General features: G+C 44.1%; 1 protein-coding gene across 1 annotated transcript in view; it reads right to left on the bottom strand.

Annotated features, from left to right (window-relative positions):
* LOC144468346 (nephrin) overlaps positions 1 to 21879 on the bottom strand; it is a 210771-nt gene that overhangs the window by 148038 nt on the left and 40854 nt on the right. The window contains exon 3 of the mRNA XM_078177757.1: positions 1229 to 1434. Within this exon, the coding sequence (XP_078033883.1) occupies positions 1229 to 1434 (206 nt within the window). The remainder of the gene's footprint in view (positions 1 to 1228; positions 1435 to 21879) is intronic.

Here is a 21879-nt window from a genome sequence, read left to right as displayed (position 1 = left end):
GAATTACCGTAATAAAATTGAGTAACTGTAATAAAATTGAATTACCGTAATAAAATTGAATTACCGTAATAAAATTGAGTAACCATAATAAAATTGTATTACCGTAACAGAATTGTATTACCGTAACATAAATAACTTAACCATGGTACAACAATTCCTTAAAACTCGATCGACATTAATTTATTCAATCAACAAGCCCTCGCCACGAATTTCACTCACGTCCGGTCCGAATCGACACGAGGAACGCGGAGAGAGTTCGGCCAACAAACCTCGGAATCTTTTTCGAAGAGCGATCCGGTTATCCGTTATTGTCCGTGATCGGGGTCGGTGTCATTGTCCGAAGTCTCCCCCGGTTGATCAATCTTTCGGCCACCGAATAAAGTTTGGCCGTAATCATCGGCGCGGGTGGACTCGGAACAATCGAGAGGCCGAGAATCGAACGGCGGGGACCGGGGCGGCGCTCGGCGTCGTTCGCAAACCGATCGACCGCAGAACGCGTCGCTCCCCCCCCGGTCGCACAATCGTTTCCGAATTTCGAGCGTCCAATCAACGATCTTGCTCCGGTAACCGAGCACCGATACGTAGCCACGAGATCTCGCCGTTTCCACCGCGACGATCCCCCCCACCCCGATTCGATCCGTACGATGGGGTATCCGCAGTTGTCCAGAAACTGCCGGCAACTTTCCAGCCAGTTTCCCCGCGAAACTGGCGAAGTTTCCGCGGCGGGAGAAAATACGCGTCGGCCGTGTTTTTAACGCGTCGAGCGCGACGCGATTAAATAAGGGAATCGCCGTCAGGTGGTACAGCAATGCGAAGCGCGTTACTGGCAAATTAGAATTTGCTCGATGTATTAAATTCAATAAAATTTTCTGAAGATATATACATTAATAATAGAATCCAGTATTAGATAAAAATTAGGCGGACTTTAAATCAATTTTTGGTAATATTTTATACCGTATTTTAGAATGTCAGTCACCGGCGACTGACGCGGCCTGAAGGGAAAGCTCGGCGTCAGTCGCCGGTGACTGACGCACCACTCAACGCGTTAAAATCGTATGGTCGCGGGACCGGGGTACCGGCGCTCTACGGTTCGCCCTCCGACGATCGAACTCTCGTCTCGATTCGACGTCGAACGCGCGGCGGATCGAGGAAACGAGGAAAGTTCGCTGGAACGGTCGCGGCGAGATTGAGAACGGACCGAGGCCGGACTCCGACGCGGCGGACTTACCGATAACCGTGAAGTTGACCTTGAGATTCCTGGTCGGCGAGTTCCGGAAATCGACTCTGCACCTGTACACCCCCTCGTCGGTCTGCCGCAGGTCCCGGATCGTCAGCTGCGCGGGCGGGCTCGCCCTGAACGTCGCCCGGTCGCCCCAGAAGTTCGACGCGCTCCACAACTTCGCCTTGCCGAACTGTCGATTTCTCGCGTCGTAGCTGAAACAAAAAACGCACGCTCGATTATTTAGTGCGCCCGGGTGATCGATCGATACTTTATTCGTCGATATTGCGACGACGTGGCGCGAGGAGAAGCCGCGGTCGAGTCTTGTATCGCGTTTTCTAGGTTGAAGGATTGCTTGTTTCAATGGGGCGACGTTCAAAATTATTTAATCCGCGCCTGCGGTTATGTCAGCGAGTGGTAACATTTTTCTTATAGCTAGAGCGTTGATAAATTTTATTTTCATTTTTTTTGTGGTAATATTTTATTGAGGAATTAATATAAAAATTATCTGTAATTTAGTTTTCGGGAAGTCCTCGATTTGACGATTTTTCGGTGGTTTTTTGTTTTTAATAGTCACTGCTTGTTAATGAAAATTCTGTAAAAATTCTGTAATGTATAGTTTGATATTCACAATATGTCACATATTTTCCAAAATTTTAGGAAAGCGTGGAATAATGCGCAATGTAGTTTATCCTGTAACTACCCCCAAGGACAATTTACAGGGTTAACAGGGTTTTCGACATTTTATGCTATTTTTCTTGGTTTAGGAGTCATTGAAAAACCTCTAAGGCGATTTTTACAACAGTATATTAAATAATAAAAGCCTAAACATTCCCCCCTTAAACCCATTCACCAACAATCACGAGACACCACGTCACCACTAACAAAAAGGGTTCGCTCACCCCGCCTCGCTTATTATTTATTTCACTTACCCCACATCGCTTATCACTTATTCACTAAAACCAGAAAATAGCATCCGGAACATATATACCAGCAAAATATCTGAGCATCGAATTCGTTAATCGTTAATGATTCCAACGGGATCCGAAATAATCCTTCATTTCGGATTTCGGTAATATACCGGTGTACCGATATAGCTTTGCTGGGATAATACCGTCACGAATTCCCGGAAGTGAGGCGATGCAAGTGCCGCCGCCGCTGCAGAGATAGACGGGTGCACGAGGATGTATTAATTCCAGAATCGTTCGAATTTCTTGCCGAACCCACCTGCCTCGTTAGTATAGAGAGAGGAGGGTCTGATCGAACGTAGGAGAGAGAGAGAAAGAGAGAGAGGGTCGGAGCCGATCGCTGTAAATTGCAGCCGCGAGATACACGGCGATCATTTCGAAACGAAAACGGAGCATCTTCGACGGGAGAGATTGCTTGTTCGACGGGTCGACGGCTGAAATAAATTGGCACGCGTACGCGTGGATCACGGACAGTGGATCCTCGAAATAGAGAGAGAGAGAGAGAGAGAGAGAAAGATCGAGAGATAGAGAGTGAAAGAGAGAGAGAGGAGATGGAGAGATAGAGAGAGCCGAAGATGAGACGTCGCCGGAGCCAGTGTAATCGCGCACTCGCCGTCAGACGCATCGCATCGGCCAACGGGAGTGCGCCACTTGGCATTTCCGCTTAACCGTGCAGGATCGTTGACACGAATACAAACGCATCGCCGGGTCTAACCCTTAACCCCTTAAATGCGCGCGACGTGATATTACGCCCGGCCGTGCTATAAGCTGCGAGCCTCTCTCACTTCCTCTCGGCTTTGGTCTCACCTGCCTCTCCTTGGTCCCTTTTCCTTCTTGTTCTATCACGGACCCGTCCTCCTCGCTCCCGCGTTTTCATCGAGAAGTTGATTAAAAGTCTAAATTCGATACTTGCTCCAGCTATTTCCACCTTGCGTTTCTTAGTATGAACATTCGTTCAACTATGGTATGTGTTATTAATTAATTGCTACGTTTATTAAAGCAGCGTCAATTTATATTAATTTCTTCTTTTTATCTGCAATGCGTTAGTTTTATATATTCATTATTAAAATATATATATTAATACTTAGAAATATATATTTGTATTTATCATAATTAAAATATATATTAATACTTTCAAATATATTCATATTTCTCATAATTAAAATATATAAAGAACACGCTATATTTATCGTTCAATAATAATAAAAATATGAGTAAAAAGTCGACTGTAATATTATATATTTCGTTGCTTCTTTTTTCAATTTAAAAATAACAAACCAGATAAAATTATTGATCTCTAAATTTTTCTTCTACCGTTATAACGATATTCAAATAAACATTTCTACAATAAATTGACGATCTTCTTAGTTAAAAAGCATACGGAGAGAGATCATCTTGGACAATGGATCGTCTATGTAGAAGCGTCATAAAAGCACGCACGGGGTTAAAGGGTCAAAGGTCAAAAGGCGATCATATAAAGCAATTCAACAACTCTTTTCTTTCAAGGTTTAACGAACTAATTTCCGGCACACGTGTCGATTCAAACCTTCTATCAGTCGACGGATTCATGTACGTTTCGGACACGTGTACGTTTCCTCCGCGACAGACTTCGCACTGGATCGCGGGATCCAGTTTCTGTTTCCCGCTTGCTCGATTCTTCACTTTTTTTCTCTCCCCTCGTTCCCGGTGCCTTTCATCGCGCGAAACTTTCTGCTGACCACGACTTTCCGAAGAGCACCACCACCACCAGCAGTAGCGCGCGGCAGCCGTTCTAATCCGATTGAGTCTTCCGCTCGGCTGGCAGGACGAAACTCTCGCGGGCCGATCGAGCAGTGCTACCAGACGATCGGATGGGAAACCACGCCTCCTAACCACGCCTTCGCCGGCCTTTGTGGTTCCCCTGCGATTCCACTGCGATTTCTTTAGGAATTCTGCTGCAATTCCTCTTTGGTTTATTTTGAGATTTATTTGCAATTTTTCTGTGATTTCTTTGTGATTTTACTGGGACTCTTTTTTGCAATTCCTTTGCAATTCCTCCGTGTTTTCTCTGCGATTCCGTTGCAATTCCTATGTGATTCCTCTGGAGTTCTGTTACAGTTTTATCTGCGTTTTCTTTATGGATCTTCTGCGATTCCTTCGCAATTCCTCCACGATCCCATTGAAATTCCTCTGCAATTCCATTGAAATTCCTCTGCAATTCCATTGAAATTCCTTCGCAATTCCTCTGCAATTCCTCTACAATTCCTCTACGATTCCTCTACGATTCTAATACGTTTTCTCTACGATTCCTTTAACGATTCCAATACATTTCCTCCACGATTCCTCTTGCAACTCCGATACATCTCCTCAACGATCCCTACGTCAAGCGATACGATGCAATACTAGACGAGACAAGGCTCGGCGTACAGAGGCATGCCGAATTAGGATGACGAATCGTTTCGATTCGTCGCCCCGCGCTTAACGCGTAATTAGAGGGCCGCGGAGGAGCGGGTAACAGCCGAGAGTGCTCGCGCCTAACCCAGGGACCCGTGGTGGTCGTGTAATCGAGCGTGCACGTACACAGCCGGAGACAGCCCGAAACGGAGCAAAGATCATCAAACTCGCATACAAACTTTAATTGCTTCGCCCGATGAATCGCTGGATTGTGCGGTAAACTTGCAGAGCACCGACGTGCACCTGCGAACCGTTTCCGCGGACTCGTTTCGTCCGACGGGAAACACCAATCGCGCTGACGTCAGACGTTAACCTGACGACGGAGCCTCGTCGGCGCGCCGCGCGATCGCCGTTCACCTACATGGTCACTCTCTCTCTCTCTCTCTCTCTCTCGCTCTCTCTCTCTCTCTCGATTTTTTTATCCTGAGCAAGCAGTGCACAAAGTTGAAAAATTGAATGTTGGCTTTATTTCTAATAAAATATTGTATGTAAAGAAAATTTTCAAGACAGAACTGTGCAAAATTATAATTGAATTAGTATAGAAATTATAATTACAATGTGATTCGATTATATTTTAATTTGTAATTCAGACCTTCATTCAGTTAAATTATATTATAATTCAATAGGAGTATAATTATGAAATACTAAGAAATTCAATTACGTTAATTAATGATTTTTATGTGATTGAATCGAAGGCACTCTGAGTTCTATTTTCAAGACCTATATTTAAATTACATTGTATTTCAATTATAATATATTTCAGTTATTCTATATTTTAATTATATTCTACTTTAACTGTAATATACTTCAGTTATATTATACTTCAATTGTAGTCTATTTTAATTGTAATACATTTCAATTGCAATATACGTCAATTACAATACATTTCAATTGTAACAGATTTCAATTATACTACATTTCAATTACAACATATTTCAATCAAATCACATTGAAGTCGCCCAACAATTCACTCGCGTTTCGTTTCAGCTGGCCCGGCGATTAAAAGAATTGGTAATAGAATTAACCGGAAGGCGCGAGACACGCACAGTTAAATTCCAACGTGATTCCCGCGGAAATATAATTCAATCCTCTAATTGAATTACAGTCTTATCGAATTAGCAGTACAGCGACGCGAGCGATATCCATCCAACCGTGACCGTAAAACGCGGAACAATTCCGTCCGAAACTCCGTCGAACTCCGTCGTCCGAAACTCTTCGGCTCGTTTTCTTGTCGATCCGAGGCGACCGCGGGCGCAAGTTTTCGGCTCGGCGTCGATCAATTATGCGAGGCCGGAGCGCCAGCAAGGGTCGGGGAGGGAGCCGCGATTCGAAGCGTCTAATCGAGCGACGTAGTTCGGCCGAGTTCGCCGCGATAAGAAGACGCCCGATGGTCGATCGACGTCCCGTTCTCCGTCCCGTCGGACGTCCCATCTTCCACCCCGTTTCGTCCCGTTTCGACGTCCGCGACAACTTTTCGCCTCCCCCCTCCCCTCCCCGTCTTATTCGCGCGCGTGCGCGCGGTTACTCGCGCGGTCGTAAGACAAATTGGATCGGTTTTTAACGAGCACGATGACTCGAGAGAGAGAGAGAGAGAGAGAGTATCACCGAGAGAGCCACCTCCCGGCAGAGGTGATCCGATCTCGACGGACTCGTCGTCGTCGTCGCGCCACCCTTTCCTCCCACCCTCCCCCTAGCAGGCAGAGCCGTCCCCGGAACACCGTCGCCGCTCGTTTACTTTCCGCGTCGGCTGATTTACGAGAAACTAAAGAGGCATCGAGATCGCGCATCCCCCCGGAAAAACTCTTAATTACCGCGCCGTTTTTCTCTGCGCCCGCGCGCGCGCGTCCTCGTCGTCCGGATAAAATCTGTACAAATGGCACTCGACGCGCCTCGCCGGAAAAAACTAACGAGTACGGGCGCGCACTCGCGCACGGGAACAACACGACGAACACGTCGTCGTCGGACCGGTTAACCCTTTGCAAAATGAATCCGTTCAGGCTGCGGTGATTAACACTTATTCTTTAGCCTTGATATTTTCCTTAACACTATGCCGTTCGACGTCACCAATGTGGTGTAACGCGCAAACGTATAGGACAAACGAATTTTACATTTATTTGCATTTATCTTCGAAATTTCATGGAGATAGGTTATGTCATAGATAGGAGATGGGTGGACAAAAACTCATGAGAACCAACGACGATATTAGTAAAACTTGATAATTTATAATTTTCCGATAACCTATTCCGAGAAAGGTGTCAAGGAAGTGATTTGAATCACTTCCATTGCTGCCGGCGTCAAGCGAAGAAATTTTTGCGAGACGTGCAAAAGACGTACTGTCTTTACTTAGTTTCGTTCGCAGACTTTCATAACAGAGGAATTTAATTTTATTTCGATTTAGAAGAAATGAATAATATTCGTATTAAATAGATCATACGTGGAATCTTTATCACGAGTCTGACTCGTTATTATAGCGTAAGGGTCGCGAAATCGCTGCGAGGAAGATGGGAACGGTCGTGCGGCGTCTTCCGGTCCCGATTCAATTTTTCGACGGACCTTCTGTGATGAAAACCGCTCGAGATGGGTTCCGTGGACGGTGGAGGACGGCAGAGGCGGCGTCGTAAAAATGCCGGCAGAAAGCCGGCGAGCTGGATGCCGGCGAGTTGGAAACACGGATGATCGGACACCGGACGACGGGTCGCGATTAGAACCGGGCGACAAGTAATTGGTTTCACCCCGTGTCTCTCTCTCTCTCTCTTTCTCTCTGCCGCGGACGTTTTCCTATCGCGACGCGCGTGTCCACCCGGTCGACGGAGTTACGCAACGAACAGGATAAATACAATTTGCCGGCACCCGGGCAGAAACGATGCGCGGCTCGATTCTGTGCTAGGAGGCGGCGTCGTTGCTTCGCTCGCCGGACAAAGATCGATTATACTCGCTGTCATACCTTTTCTAGATATTCTTCGAGGCGGTCGCGATTTTCTTGGCTTTTCGAGGCGATTTTCAAGATGCAGTTTACCTTTGTTAGTATTTGTTTATAGGCGTTCTTTTGATTTTTTCTATGCGTCTTCCTTTGGATGCGAAATTTAAAATTAGAAGGTTGAGGATCCTTGTGAAAAATAAAAATTTATTTTACCACTTGCTGTAGCTTTTTTTTCAAAGTTGCGGTGATTAGATGATTTTTGGTTTTAATCATTTTTTAGAAGATAATTTGGGTTTAATTTTGTTTTTATGTTTCTTTGAATAATTAAATACTGTAGAGAGAAGAGTAGGATTTAAATATACTTTAGGAGATTCAAATATACTTCTGCTTTTAATAATTTGTAAAAATTCTTTCACAGTCTTCACTGTTTCGTATTTAATACAATTAGTTGTAAGATAAATATATAAAATCCACGCAATCTAATAATTAGTTTCATTTTCTGCGACGATCTTTTCTTGGTCTGAGAGAGAATCATATTGAGGTTATGGAAGAATTTTATTTTAAATAAATCTTAAAGAACCTTCGTGCAAGTTTTTTATTTTATTAACCTAAGAATTTTAACAATTTCATCTTTTCCACGTCTTGTTTCTATTTTAAGGACAAAATCAACCCTTCTTCAGCCACCCTTTTCTTCGCATGCATTTATAAATTGCCATATATTTTTAACGATGTAATATTTTCATGCGACCGTTTTTATTAAAGAGACTATATCTTTGCGAAAATAAGAGAAACACGATTTTTAATGCTTGCCCAATCAACGCGATGCCGGTTCACTTTGCCGAATCGGGGGCGTCGGTATTTATTCGCTCGGCTTCGCCAATGTAAACATAAATAAAATTCGTGGACGAACGAAAAATATTTAATATTTGCATATCCCGTCTGCCTACCCACCGTATTAAAAGTATTATTAGATAATATTTTATATCGGAATGCTAAGTTCATTTATTATATGGAATTTATACGAAGCATTTATAATGAAAATTCAATCGCGGGTCAAATTTACTTTACGATTATATTTAGTTTCACCTTCTACTTGCAATTACATTAAAATTTATTTTGTGCTTATATAAATATATAAATTTACTTTATATTTATAATTGTGTTTCAATTCATGTCATACTTGTAATTATATTTAGATTTATATCATACTATTCCATACATTATATTTAGATTTATTTTATACGTATATAATTATATTCGAATTTATTTTAGATTTATAATTGTATTTTATAGAAGGCGATTCTATATAAAGAAAGAAATCGAAAATGAGAAATTTATAGGATCGTAGTAACGCCTTAAAGTCATTACAAAAGTGCAAAGGGTTAACAATTCTATCGCCGCTGTTCCGTCAATCAACTCTCCGTCGACGACGCGACGACCGGAAAAACCGTTAAGGATTCGTGGTTCGAGGAGGCAAAGATTTCAGGGAGTCGTTTTTGAACCACATTTTTTCTGCGGCCACGGAGAAGTCGTGCAAAGGCGGAGTGAACCGTAGGAGAGAGTGCCGAGGCGAAAGAACGGTCGAATAAAATCGTCGCGGACGGAGTCCCGGAGAGGTCGGCGGTCTAGAGAAGGGGAAGGGGAGGGGGGAGCGAGGTGTGGATGGGCGAGATGGTCTCTAAACAAATTAAAATAATTGCCGCGACTCGATGGAGAATCTTGCCGGTTGGCAGAAGAACGTTTCACCATGAATACGCTCGCGTCGGTGGAAACGAGCGCGCCGCCGGACGACGTGGAAAGTGGAACCCCAAGGCGGAAGAAGAGGAAGGGGGGTTGAGAGGCCGAGGGTCGCCGGGGGGTGGATGGCACGGAGGAGACAGGGCCAGGAAGGGGACCGACCGCTCCCGGGACTCTTAAAAGGAGCTTAACTTCGCGCATAAAATTAAGGCATTGTAATTGCAGACGGCGTCGCCACTGCGGCAGCACATTTCTCTCTTTTCCCGCTGTCGTTCCATCCCCCCCCGTACAACCGTCCCCCCTGTGTCCCACCGTCGCCGCGGTCGCCCTTCTTCCTTCTTTCCGCCCTCGGTATCCTTCGTTCCGCTCGACCGGAAAATATAATTTGCGCGAGTTAACTTTCGCGGCCCCTCCGCTCGCGTCCCCCGGCGCCGCCCCTGCTAAAATGATTTTTAACCGGAAGCGTCACCGGTGTAACAAGCGAATCAACCCTTCCTCCCGAAAGTGTACGGGGCCGCGTTCGCTGTGTGTTTTCTTTTTCTCTCGTACGCGCGTTTCTATCGGTGTTCGCGCCGGCGAAATGCTGTTATGTTTGCTCGCTGCCCGGTTATTATATTTGTTCGGCGCGGATCGCAAGTGGATTGCGAAATTTCAAATTAAAATTGATGTGACAGGAATGATTGCTGGAATAAGGGGCGGGTTGGGGGTGGCTGCGACGAGCGAATGTTTGCGGACTTTCGCGGAGTTGTGTCTCTTTGGTAATACTGTGTGCACCGGTGTTAACCATCGGTGTGCTGTACACGTGGTCCGTTTCAATTTTAAAGAACAGAATTACATCTATGCTTAATAACTTATAATAATAATATTGAATAACTTATTACTAGTAATTACCGTCACGAGTCTAACTCGTCAAAATACAGCGAACGAATAAAAAGTACAGCAGAGGTGAAAGAAACCTTTTAATTTGTCAAAAACTTCGAACGTCGCTTCAACGAAGTGATCGACACATTGTCGATAAAATTCCACCAATTTGTTCCGCTGCAAAGCGGTCGTTCGTTTCAAACAACCCCCCGAAGTAAGTAACTTTCATTCTCGTACGAGCGATTGACACTTTACGAGATTCGTAGCTCAGGAATATTTAACCCTTCGCAATCGAGTACGATTATAAAACGACAATAAAATTTTATATAATTTTAATATAACTATGAGAATATTTTAATATAACTACGGCAATATTTTAATATAAGTACGAGAATATTTTAATATAACTACGAGAATATTTTAATATAAGTACGAGAATATTTTAATATAAGTACGATAATAAAATTGTTCTGTCACGTCTCAAGATAATTTTTATCCAAACAAAATTTCCATTTCAAAAATTGTTAAATAGTGAAACTATTGATACGAGTCACGAGAATTAATTTCGTATCCATAAAAGTGCACCTTGTTGCATAAAATAGAGATCATCTGAGTCAGAAATATTATATCAGTTTTACGATTAACCCTTTGCACTATAACAACATGTCAGATACGTGACAAATATTTCGTATACAATTTAATAAGTAGAACTCTGCCAGTCGTTCCTATTAAATTGAAGTCAAAATTGAATAATAAAATATATATAATAAAATATCCTAAAATTTGGGAATGGAAGTGAATGAAGACAATAGGGAAACAAAGATCCTCTTGTTCCATCAAGGAAATGATGCAGGACGAAAAAATATTAATCTAGAAAGGGGTCGTAGCGCAACGAGTTGAAATGGCTTCGAGCGCAAAGGGTTGAAACACTGGAAATATTTGCGAACGCAGTGGAGAAGACTAGAATAGAAGACGACTGGAATAGTGGCGGAAAATTGTTGGAAAAGAGATTAAGTCGTCGTCGAAATTTTTATCCGAACGCGGCGTGGCTCTCGGGCAGGGTAATTGGCCCGAGGACAGGTTAAAAGTTCGCCCGGGCAAAGGAGCTGTCCGGGGCAAACGTATATATACATACGTATATGATGTTTGTCCGTTCGGCGGGTAGTTATGAAGTTGTCCGCGTCGTCTGAAGGGGGAAAGAGAGAGAGATAGAGAGCGAGAGAGAGAGAGGGTGAGTCCTTCCTCGGGGCATTCGAGGCTCTCGGCTCTGATACATCTTCTAATGCCATCTCGGGCGAAGCTCGATCTCCAAAGTAAAAGGTTATCCGATTCTCTCGGCCGAGTGCACTTCACCCCCGGCCTGTATCGAGTTTGAAGCTGCGGGCCTGGGCCGCGGCGAACTTCTACGTACGGACCCCACCCACCCCACACTCCGCGCCGCCCACCCGACTATGACGAATCGCGAAAGTTCGCCTTGGAAAAATTCGTTGCCCGGTTATGTAAGAGAGCCCGGCCGCGCGTGTTCGAACGCCGCTGATCATCCTCCCTCGTCGCTCATCCCGTGGGCCTGCGTAACCCCCTCCCCGAGGTACGAGGTAGGTTTCGAATTTTCCATTTCACCCGGCGGATTATTAATCCACGTCGGCGACCTGTTTGATCCATTAGTCACTTGTTTGCGCGGCGCACGCTGTGCTTCTCTGCTTTCTCTTGGCGCACGGGCCCGTGAAAAATCGAGCCGCCTTGTTGTCGCCACTGCAGCTTTCGAAGGCCCCGTTCAGGCGCTAATTTCAATCTTCGGAGGGGAAGGGTGTGGTTTTCTTGGAGCGTGAGGTGGCGACTTTGTGGTAAGAACTTCGCGGAAGAATTTGTTTTGTATTTTCGAAGGAGATGTTATTGTATCGTGTGTTGAATGTGGTGGAGGAGATTATGTAGAATGTGCACAGGCTTTTTAGTAACGTACTAAGATAAAATGGGCTTTTTATTATTAATTGTTTATGTCAAATATTTGTTGTTTCACCGAGGGCGATTTCAAACGATTGATGAATAGGTTAGACAGCTTTCTTGGGGTGAAGAAGTCATTGTACACAGTCAGGTAAAAATATTAAGAATAATTCGAAGAGAGAATGAAAAGTAATTCGAATAAAAGTATTAAGAATAATTTAAAGAACGAAAGAAAAATAATTCAAATAAAAAGGTTGAGAATATATTCGAATAAAAAATGAGGAATAACACAAAAATAAAAAGATCAAAACCTACTCGAATAATTAGATACAACCGGTAACAAATAACGCCACAAAATCCTCTCTCGAATAAAACATTCCCCGAAAAAGCGCTCGTTCGAACAATCGCATTATCAAAACCGATAAATTCGGCACAATTCGAACAACGGCCGACCGTGGTAAAAAAAACCTAGCCAATTTACCCGGGAACGTTAAACGTCCGTGGCACAGCCGCGCGATTCAGCAGAATCTACTAGACTTCCTCGACAGCACTGGCTTCCATGCACCTCCGTGGCAATAAAGACGACGGGGTAGCGATAATAATAATCGTGAAAGAAGAGTATCGCGAGCGGAGCCGGATTCGCGGTCCGTTTATCTCGGGAATCGCGAGGCAGCCTCGATTTCGCGGGAAAGCCGCGGACGCGAGGGACGGTGGTCCGCGTGTATATCGGTTTCGCGAACGAGTCCGTTAATTTCGGTGGCCGCGGGAACCGGGCGGATCATCGAGCGGAAGCTGTTTCTGGCAGAAATGGACGGGCGGTAACAAAAGGATCGGTTGTCGCGTGCGCGCGCGCGATACTTTCATATTCATCGGCCGCGCTCGGCTTTACACGAGTGGAGAACAGAGAGAGATGCGAGTCCTCTCGTCTCGCGAAGCCAGACGAGAGTTCACATGTCCGGCAGCGGCACGGCGTGTTTGCGCGGATGCAAATAAAGCGTAAGCAGATAAAAGACTCTCCGCTGTCCGCAACGTCGACGCCCGCGCCCGTCGCGTCCGGCTGCTCGTTTCTCCTCCACCGCCCCCTTCCTCCACCACCCCTTCCTCCACCCTTTCTTTCGGGGCGAACGTGACTAACGGCAATTGCAGTTGCCGTGGCAATTCCCGCTCGCTGATATTCCTCGCGTCATCCTCCCTCATCCTATCCTCATCCTATCCTCATCTCTACCTCATCCTATCCTCATCCTTCTAATCCCGCCCGGCACGCGCTATTGTCCCGCGCCGTGCCGTAGAAATTTAAAGGGGCGAAACAGGGCCAGAGCAACAATGTTGCCCCGGCCGTTAATGCTCCACGAAATTCGGCCTCCGGCGATCGAATCTCGACCAGCCGGCGAATTCTGGCTGCGATCGATCCCCCCTCCTGCCGCCCAAATTTCAAAACCCCTCTCAATTTGGCTATTCACCCTTGGACATCGCCGGCTCTGGTACATTTTGTTTCGATGTTTCGCCAGCCTCGTTTAGGGTAAGTGTATCAATTACTGTGCACGTTGGAGCGATATTCGTTTTTGGCAAATTTAATTGTCTTTTTGGATGTGTTTTTTTAAGAAATTTTAATTATATGTTCTTGTCTTTTGTAAGTCGATTGTATTTCGTTTGCTAATGGACTGTTTAATTTATTTGATTATTACTTATTTATTATGTTTATTATTATGTATATTTTCTTAAGCTTGCGCACTGAGCGATCTATTATATTTGTAACTACCCCCGGGCATTTTATTCAAACTAATTCGTTTTTATGTATTTTAAAAAGATTTAAAATCCCGAGATTTATTGATATAATGGTTTATTTTATCTGTTTTGGTGAACATAGTTTTTATAAGCTCTTTAGCTTTATTTGCAGTTTTAAATTTTTTAAGAGAACGGAAACACGTCAAACCATTTTCAAAAATTTAACAAGCTCTTTTCTATATTTTATAGATTTTAAACACATAAATCCATTTCTATTTAAAATCTTGAAATGTAAAAACGCTATTATTTACAGCCTTATTAACAATATTCTACAATCTTTTACAATTTTATTTAGAATTCTGTCGAAATATTTGAAGTGTAGCCTCTTTATCTCGAGTCTGACCCGTCATTACAGTGGAAGGGGTTAAAAGTATCGCGATAGACGTCTGCCAACAGCTAACAGAATTAAAGTCGTTCTTGCGCTAAGCGCGGCCGATCGCGAGTCGAGGCCACCCCACCCCCGTGGCGACGGAATATCCGCGCGTCCACTCGGAAACGCGGGGTAAAAAAGGATGCCCCGCGAAGAAACGTGTGGGCCAAGTCCAAGAAGGCGGCGGGCGACGAGCTGCGACGGCGACAAAAGGGGCTTGCAACGGAGAGAATGGAAGAAGGGGGTGGTCGCAAGGGTGAGGCAGGGGTGAGGCAAGGGTGAGGCAGAAGCGAGGCGAGCAAAAAGACGAGCGAAATCTCGCGACGGTGGCGGGCTCCGCGCGGACCGGAAGTCGCGTAAAAAATGTTTGGCAATTTTTCAAGTTGTACATTACAGGAAAAAGGTGCTCGAGAAGTTCGGTGTGTTTCGGGGCTTGCTCGCGCGCCGCGGTTCCACGCTTTTAAGCACCGTTGTACGCCGCCCCGCGTCATAACTCTCGCACGAACAAATATTTCCATTTGAAATTTTAACCGGCGGCCGCGCGGGGAATTTGTTTCCCACCCCTCTCTCCCTCTCTCTCTCTCTCCTCGCGGAACGGAATTCTACTACGCGGGCGCAACGTTCCGGATTGCCTTATGGAAATTATTATGGGCGATCTCGTTCTCTTCTTTCTGTTTTTTTTTTTTCGTTCCCTTGCCGGGCAACGAGAAAATGCGAAGAACGCGAAAACAAAATTTCGACGGGAAATTCATCGGCAAAGTTTCGGCGGGGCTGCGTCGGGCGAAATTATTCGCGGCCCCCTCTGTGCGTTGCCCGTTCGCGGATTATTCGACGTTCGTTCGACCCCGTCGATGGTTTCCGCAATTTTCGACGTTCCGACGATCGCTTTGTGAGGCGATGATTTTTCGAGGGGACGCCGCGGCGCTTACTTAATGCAGCAGAATGGGACAGTTCGTGGAGAAATTATTTTTATTATTTTTGTTTGATCGAAAATATAGTTTTGTAAGGATTCAGGGCAATGTTTATACGAGATTTGAAGATGAGAAGTCGTTCGAGTGGAATTTTTCAATGTTTTAATAGGTTTTGATGAAATAATTTTTATTCCATGGAAAAGTGACGAGAATTTTTTTTATGAAATTGTAGAATTATTTGTATGATATTGTAGAATTATTTTAGGAATTTATAGAATTTTTTGTGAAATTGTAGAATTATTTTCTGAAACTGTAGATATTTTTACGCAATTACAGAATTTTAATATAAAATCATAGAATTTTTCTTACGATTATCGATACACTTCTGTATTTTTTTTTAGAGATATTGTTAACCCTTTACAGTACTATTTTCTTCATAGTTACATCGATTAGAAGATTCTCGATTGTAACAATTTTTAACAATAATAATTTATATTTATTGTCATCCGCCATCTTTCTCAAAATTCACATCTCAAACCCATAACTAACAAGCCTAAAACATTACATCCAAAAAAGCATTATAAAAAACCATTCTCAAAGCAAACACCCTCCGAATCGAAGGCGTCCGTATACTTCAACCCAGTTTCCATCAAAATTCGTCGCTGCGCACAACAAGCCGGGTCCAATCCCCTTCAAGAATCGCCGCGAACGGTTTTCGACACCGCGAGATATTCATCGGCCGCGCGGCGGCGCCGATTCTGAAGGAAGGCGCCGAACCTCGAACGAATCTCCGGCTGCGAAATAGCGTCAAATTAACGAGTTACGGAGGAGAGAGAGACGAGTTTCTACTCGGCGGAACACAAGGGGTCGGCGGGCGGGCGCCGCGCTTTGGAAACAGCCGGAAAACGAAGTGCCTTCGCATCGGAGTCGAGCGAAATATGGAAAGGAAGCGGCGGCGTACGCTAATTAATGAAACGCCTGAAAGGATCGTCCCTCTCCCCCCTTCTCGCCCTGTCTCTCTCCCTCTGTCCCCCTCTGTTTCTCACTCTCTTTTCTCTCACTATCTCTCACTCTCTCTCTCTCTCTCGGTCTCTCTCTCTGTCTCTCGGTCTCTCTCTCTCGGTCTCTCTCTCTCTCTCTCTCTCTGTCTCTCGGTCTCTCTCTCTCTTTCTCTCGGTCTCTCTCTCTCTCTCTCTCTCTTTGTCTCTCGGTCTCTTCATCACTCTTTCTCTGTCTCTCTCGCTCTCTCTGTCTCTCTCTCTCTGTCTCTCTTTCTCTCTCTCTCTCTCTCTCTGTCTCTGTCTCTCGGTCTCTTTCTCTTTTCCTCTCTCTCTCACTCTGTCTCTCTCTCTCTGTCTCTCTCTCTTTCTCTCTCTCTTTCTCTCTTTCTCTCTTTCTCTCTTTCTCTCTTTCTCTCTTTCTCTCTCTCTCCCCCTGTCTCTTTCTCTCTCTCTCTCCGCCCGAACGGGCAACGTACTACAATGCACGGCGTCGTCGTCGAAGAAAACTCCGCGATTGCTTGCGTGCACACCGCGACGCGCGTCGAACAGGAAATTAGTTTGCATTGGATATCTGTGTCTGGATGTTTACCTCGCTGCGCGGAAGTGGATCGAAATTATACGATATTTACGATTCTCCGAGCGTTTGCCCGCGAGGTTGCGGGAGAGGGTGTACCGTGTGTATCGCTGGGGGAGTCGAATCATCGAGGACATAAACGGGAGACGTAAAAATCGTGGAACGAATCACCGAGCGAAGCTAGTTCAAAGCTTACTTACTTACAGCGAAGAAACGTTCGATCGGTTTTTAACGATTTCGCAAGATGGTATTACCAGACCAGGCATTTCTTTTCGTTTATTTAAATATACTTTAATATTTCGCATAGTAAGTACAGATATAATTAAATACGACTTTATATTATTACGATTAAATTCCCCCTAGTCCGGAAAGGGTTAATATGACGAATATCTACGAACTGTAATAACTTTGTGAAATTATCTTAACCCTTTGCTTTATAATATCATATCAAACTCGTTACAAAAAGTTAGAACATAATGTATAATATATGTATAATATACATATAATATTATTATTCGCATCTCTCAAATCGAAATTAAATTTTTGGCTGCAGCCATTTTGAACGAGTCTCCGTGGAAAGATTGGCGGCAGAGGAAGGGAAAGGGTTCGACGAAAAGAGGGCCAGAATTGTCTGAGGATGTCGCGGCTGTGCTTTTAATTTCGTAATTTCAGGTGGTCCGAGCGAAGAAACACGGCAAGCCTGGTCATCCCCTCTTCGAAAAATTGAATTAATCTCTTAATTAAAGCGATTTCCGTACGGTTCTTAATTAACGCTCGGACCCCCGTTTTGCCAACTGCCATCGATAAAGAGAGAGAGAGAAAGAGAGAGTGAGAGAGAGATAGATCGCCTAAGTTCGAGCCGCATGGAAATTGCCGCACAATGTGCGGTGCAATGAAGAGAGAACTGATAGACCCGACAGTATTTAATTCGTAATTCTTTTTATTAAAATATATTAATCAATGCGCGTAGGGTTTAATGTTACCCGTTAATTTCATCAAATTTATCCATGGATCGTTAATTCGGCTAGGACGATATTTAGTAATAGTAAGATTTAAACGTTTATTAAAAGCGTGCCGAGATTTAGATTTTTATTAAAAATCCGTTGTAATTGAAATTTCGAATACATGTTCTTTGTAATTGAAATTTATAATACATGGTTTTTGTAATTAAAATTTATAATACACGATCTTTGTTATTAAAATTATAAATTTTCATGCATTTCATTAAATAATTGCAGTTGTTCGAATTGTTACATAACAAATGTCACGTTTATAATTTGTGTTCAGCGTCGTTAGTATCTTCAAAGATACTACATGGTTTATAATAATATTTAATAATATTTATATTGCTGATTTTTCCACGTATCAGGTTATTTTCTTAAAAATCCGAGCACTATACCAAACTTTATTTTATTTCAAATTTTCCATAGGTTACATTTCCCCCGTTGACATAACCCTAAAGGACGTCACAAAGAAATTCTCGCAAAAACATATTCGCCGAATATAACCCGCGTCCACCCCTCTATGCACCGCGTCGCGTCCGATCGGTCGAAATCGTTGATTCCCGCTGCAGTCGCATTTCTCCGTCGCCCCCCCCCCCCCCCCCCCCCCCCCCGAACCGCCAACCCTCATCGTGTCTAGCTGCCACTTTCCCGTCAGCCAGCGCCGCGTTATGCCTCCACCTATTCCACCCCCCACCCCGCCTCTATTCAAATATCACCGTGAAACCGCGGCCCGGCATTCTTCAAAATGGGATTCATGCCGCCGCATAATAGGACAGAGATATCAATCCGATCGGTGAATATAATATAATATCCGATTACACCGAGCGACGACGACGGCATCCCGCGCGCCGACGGAACACGGATAGGAGGACCATCACCACCAGCGTCGCCCCCGCTGTCGGGCCGCCGTTCCCGCGCGCGTCGCCTCGCCGACATTAAACGTCTCCCAACGCCCGGTTACCAAGCCTTGCGCCTCCTTAGCCGGCGATGTATCTCCCCGGCTCCCGTAATATCCGAACACAACCCCGTCGCCGCGTCGCCCCCCGTCCTCCTCTCGCCTTTCTTCTATCCCGCTCTCGGCGTTCTGTAAATCACCCTGTTGGGCTCTCCCGGTAAATCGAGACCGGGCTCGGAACGACGCTCGGGCGACGCGACACGCCTACGGCTCTCTCCATCAATATACTTTCGGTAATCAGAATCTAATCGAGTCGAGGCGAATCGAAATTCCAATTTCTTCGGGATACCACGCTTCGCGAGACGATGGTAATTGTAGTAATGATAATAATAATGGGAACAGTGATATGGTATTTATTTTTTGATGGAAGGGAGATAGAACTGTTTATGGGGTAGTTTGATGGTGTGGCGATATTTTGCAGGATTTTGGTGTAAATAATTGCTAAATAATCTAAATAATTTCAAGACAAATAAATAACTAAATAATCATTATATATTGTAATAATAATAGTAATAACAATAATACTACCCCCTGTGTATGGGGTAGAATAATAGGGTGGCGATATTTTGCACAATTTTGGTGTAAAAGGAGCTCTAAATAATTTAAAGAAAAATAAATAATTAAAGAATCACTATGTATTGTAATAATAACAATAATAATAATAGAAAGAGTGATATTTATTTTTTGATCAACGGGAAATAGCTGCGTTGTCCTTCAAGGGTTCTTTTTACTCTACGTAACGAACAACGACCAATAAATAAAAACAAAATGAAAAGTCGATCGATGTCCCCGGCGAGGAAAGTTCGAACTTCGAAAACAGTTCTTAATATCGTTTGTCGGCGACCTCATTAGCCGGGCAATTGTTATCGCTGCTAAACCCTGTTCGCCATTATAAACAGAACTATTTACACGCAACGATTGCGATATATATCTTTAATGTACCGTCTCCGGGGGAATATTGCGCTACGGTACGAATGCTTATCGAATCGGACCACGTGTGCTTGCGAAAGCTGCAGCTACACACACGGTGCGACGAAGTCACGTGTAAAAGTGTCCCGCGCCATAGCGCGCAAGACAATTCTACCCCTTTGACAGAAATATATTTAACGCTAGATCAATGGAATCGCGCGTCGTTTTCACGCGCTCCAAGCTGTTCAATTCACGATCATCGTTCATTTATTACTGTTTACCGAATTCGCTGATTCGCTGATCCTCTGTCAGCCGACACGCGATACGTTTCTGTTGTCGTGGAAATGCGTGTTTAATCGTATACATAAATTAAAATAAATCAAGACGGATTAAAATCAATTGAAATCAGTTAAAATAGAATAAAAATCGAATCGAACTGAATTAATATAAATTGAATCGTTGAATTTGTAGAAAAACATTTATGGCTTATCCGACGCATTTATCTCATTTGTATTTTTATATTCATCTCGATATTCTCCATTATTAATTAACAATAAAAGTTCTTTAAATTTAGTATTATAACACAGTGAAGAAATCGATTCCAAGTAAAGCAAAAATAGAATGCAAAAGTTAACTAAAAAAACATTGCACCTATCACGAAATTAATCTTTAAACAATTTGTTATATAAAATCAAATATCAATAAACAAGAAGAGAGAATTGTAACTCACTATCACCATCACTATCGTTCCTAAAAAAATATGAAACTCGGTATATCGTCCTATTGTTTCTGAATAAAGCGAAACTCGGTAGATCGCGGCGCGATCCGCTCTGAATAAGGCAAGCCTCGATCGCGCTCGCCGGACCAAAGGTGTATATTCCCCACCTGCCGGATGGTGAAAAAACAAAACAGGAAGAGGTAGGAGGAAGAAGAAGCACGAGGATCGATTTTATCCGCGACTCGTTGACGAGGAAGAGCGCTTTAAGGAATGGAGGGACTCGAACAAAAGAGTCGGATCCGGGGACGCGCCACGGTGATGGTGGTGTATCGAGATCGAGAGAGAGAGAGAGAGAGAGAGAGAGAGAGAGAAGAAGAGAGAGAGCGAAAGCGAGAGAGAAGGAGAGAAAAAGAGAGAAGGCGAAAGCGAGAGAGAGAGCGAGATCAAAAAAGAGCGAAAGCGAGAGAGACAGCGATTGAGAGAGAGAAAAAGAGAGAGAGATAGAGGCGCGGGAGTGTGCTGCGGCGACAGAGCGGCTCGGCCGGATCCGGGGGCGTGGGAGAAAGAGAGGGTGACAAAAGAGCGTACCGCTGGAAAAGGGTGGTGATTGGCGAAGTCCACAATGCGCTCGTTCCGCGGCAATCCCAGAAGACGGATGATCGTTCGATCTGTATCGAGTATTTTTCCCCGCTCCCGCGGGTCTCGTCTCCTAAGCTCTTTCGATTTCAATGGAATCATTTTCATAGCCCCGTAATAGATCGTTTCTCATTCGATGGGGGTATTCTTACACCGCGAACTTCCCCGTGGAACGCGTCTCTCGCGACCGACGAAGAGGAATGGAGAAACGGAGAGAGAGGGAAAGAGAAGGACGAGAGGTTGCAAGAGAGAAAAGAGAGACATGTAGAGAAAGAGAGACACGTAACGAGAGAGAAAACCAGAGAAAAAGGAGAAACTGAAATAGTTAGAGATTCAGAGAGAAAATGAGAGAAAATAGGAGACAGAGGAATAGGTTAAAGAGTCAGAGAGACAGAGAAAAAGACGAGAGACGAAGAGCTAGAGAGACAGTGATTGAGAAGAAATGAGAGACAAAAAGACAGCGAAAGAGAGTGAGAGACGACGAGAGAAAAAGACAGATAGACAGCGAGAGAGAAAAAAAAACAGAGAAATAGCTAGAGAGTCAGAGAGAAAATGAGAGAAAAAAGGAAATAGAGAAATGAGAGTCAGAGAGACAGCGAGAAAAAGAACGAGAGACAGTGATAGAGAAGGAGCGAGATCTAGAGAGACAGCACTCTAGAAAAAGGGGGACAGAGAAATAGCGCGAGAGACAGAAAAAAAGAGAGACACCGAGAGAAGAGGAGAAACGTAGGGATAGAGAGACAGTAATAGAGGAAAAACGAGAATTAGAGAGACGACGAGAAAGGAAGAGAAACGGAGAAATGGCTAGAGAGGCAGAGAGACAGTAGTAGAGAAAGAGAAGCAGAGAGATAGAGAGACAATTATAAAGAAGAAACAAGAAGCAGAGAGACAGTGAAAGGATAGGAGAGTGACAAGTAGCGAGGGAGGCAGTGAAAGA

This window comes from Augochlora pura, chromosome 4, assembly GCF_028453695.1.
Source record: "Augochlora pura isolate Apur16 chromosome 4, APUR_v2.2.1, whole genome shotgun sequence".
In the NCBI taxonomy this organism is placed as follows: Eukaryota; Metazoa; Arthropoda; class Insecta; order Hymenoptera; family Halictidae; genus Augochlora; species Augochlora pura.
Note: the sequence above shows the minus strand (reverse complement) of the source record. Positions and strands in the feature narration are given on the sequence as shown.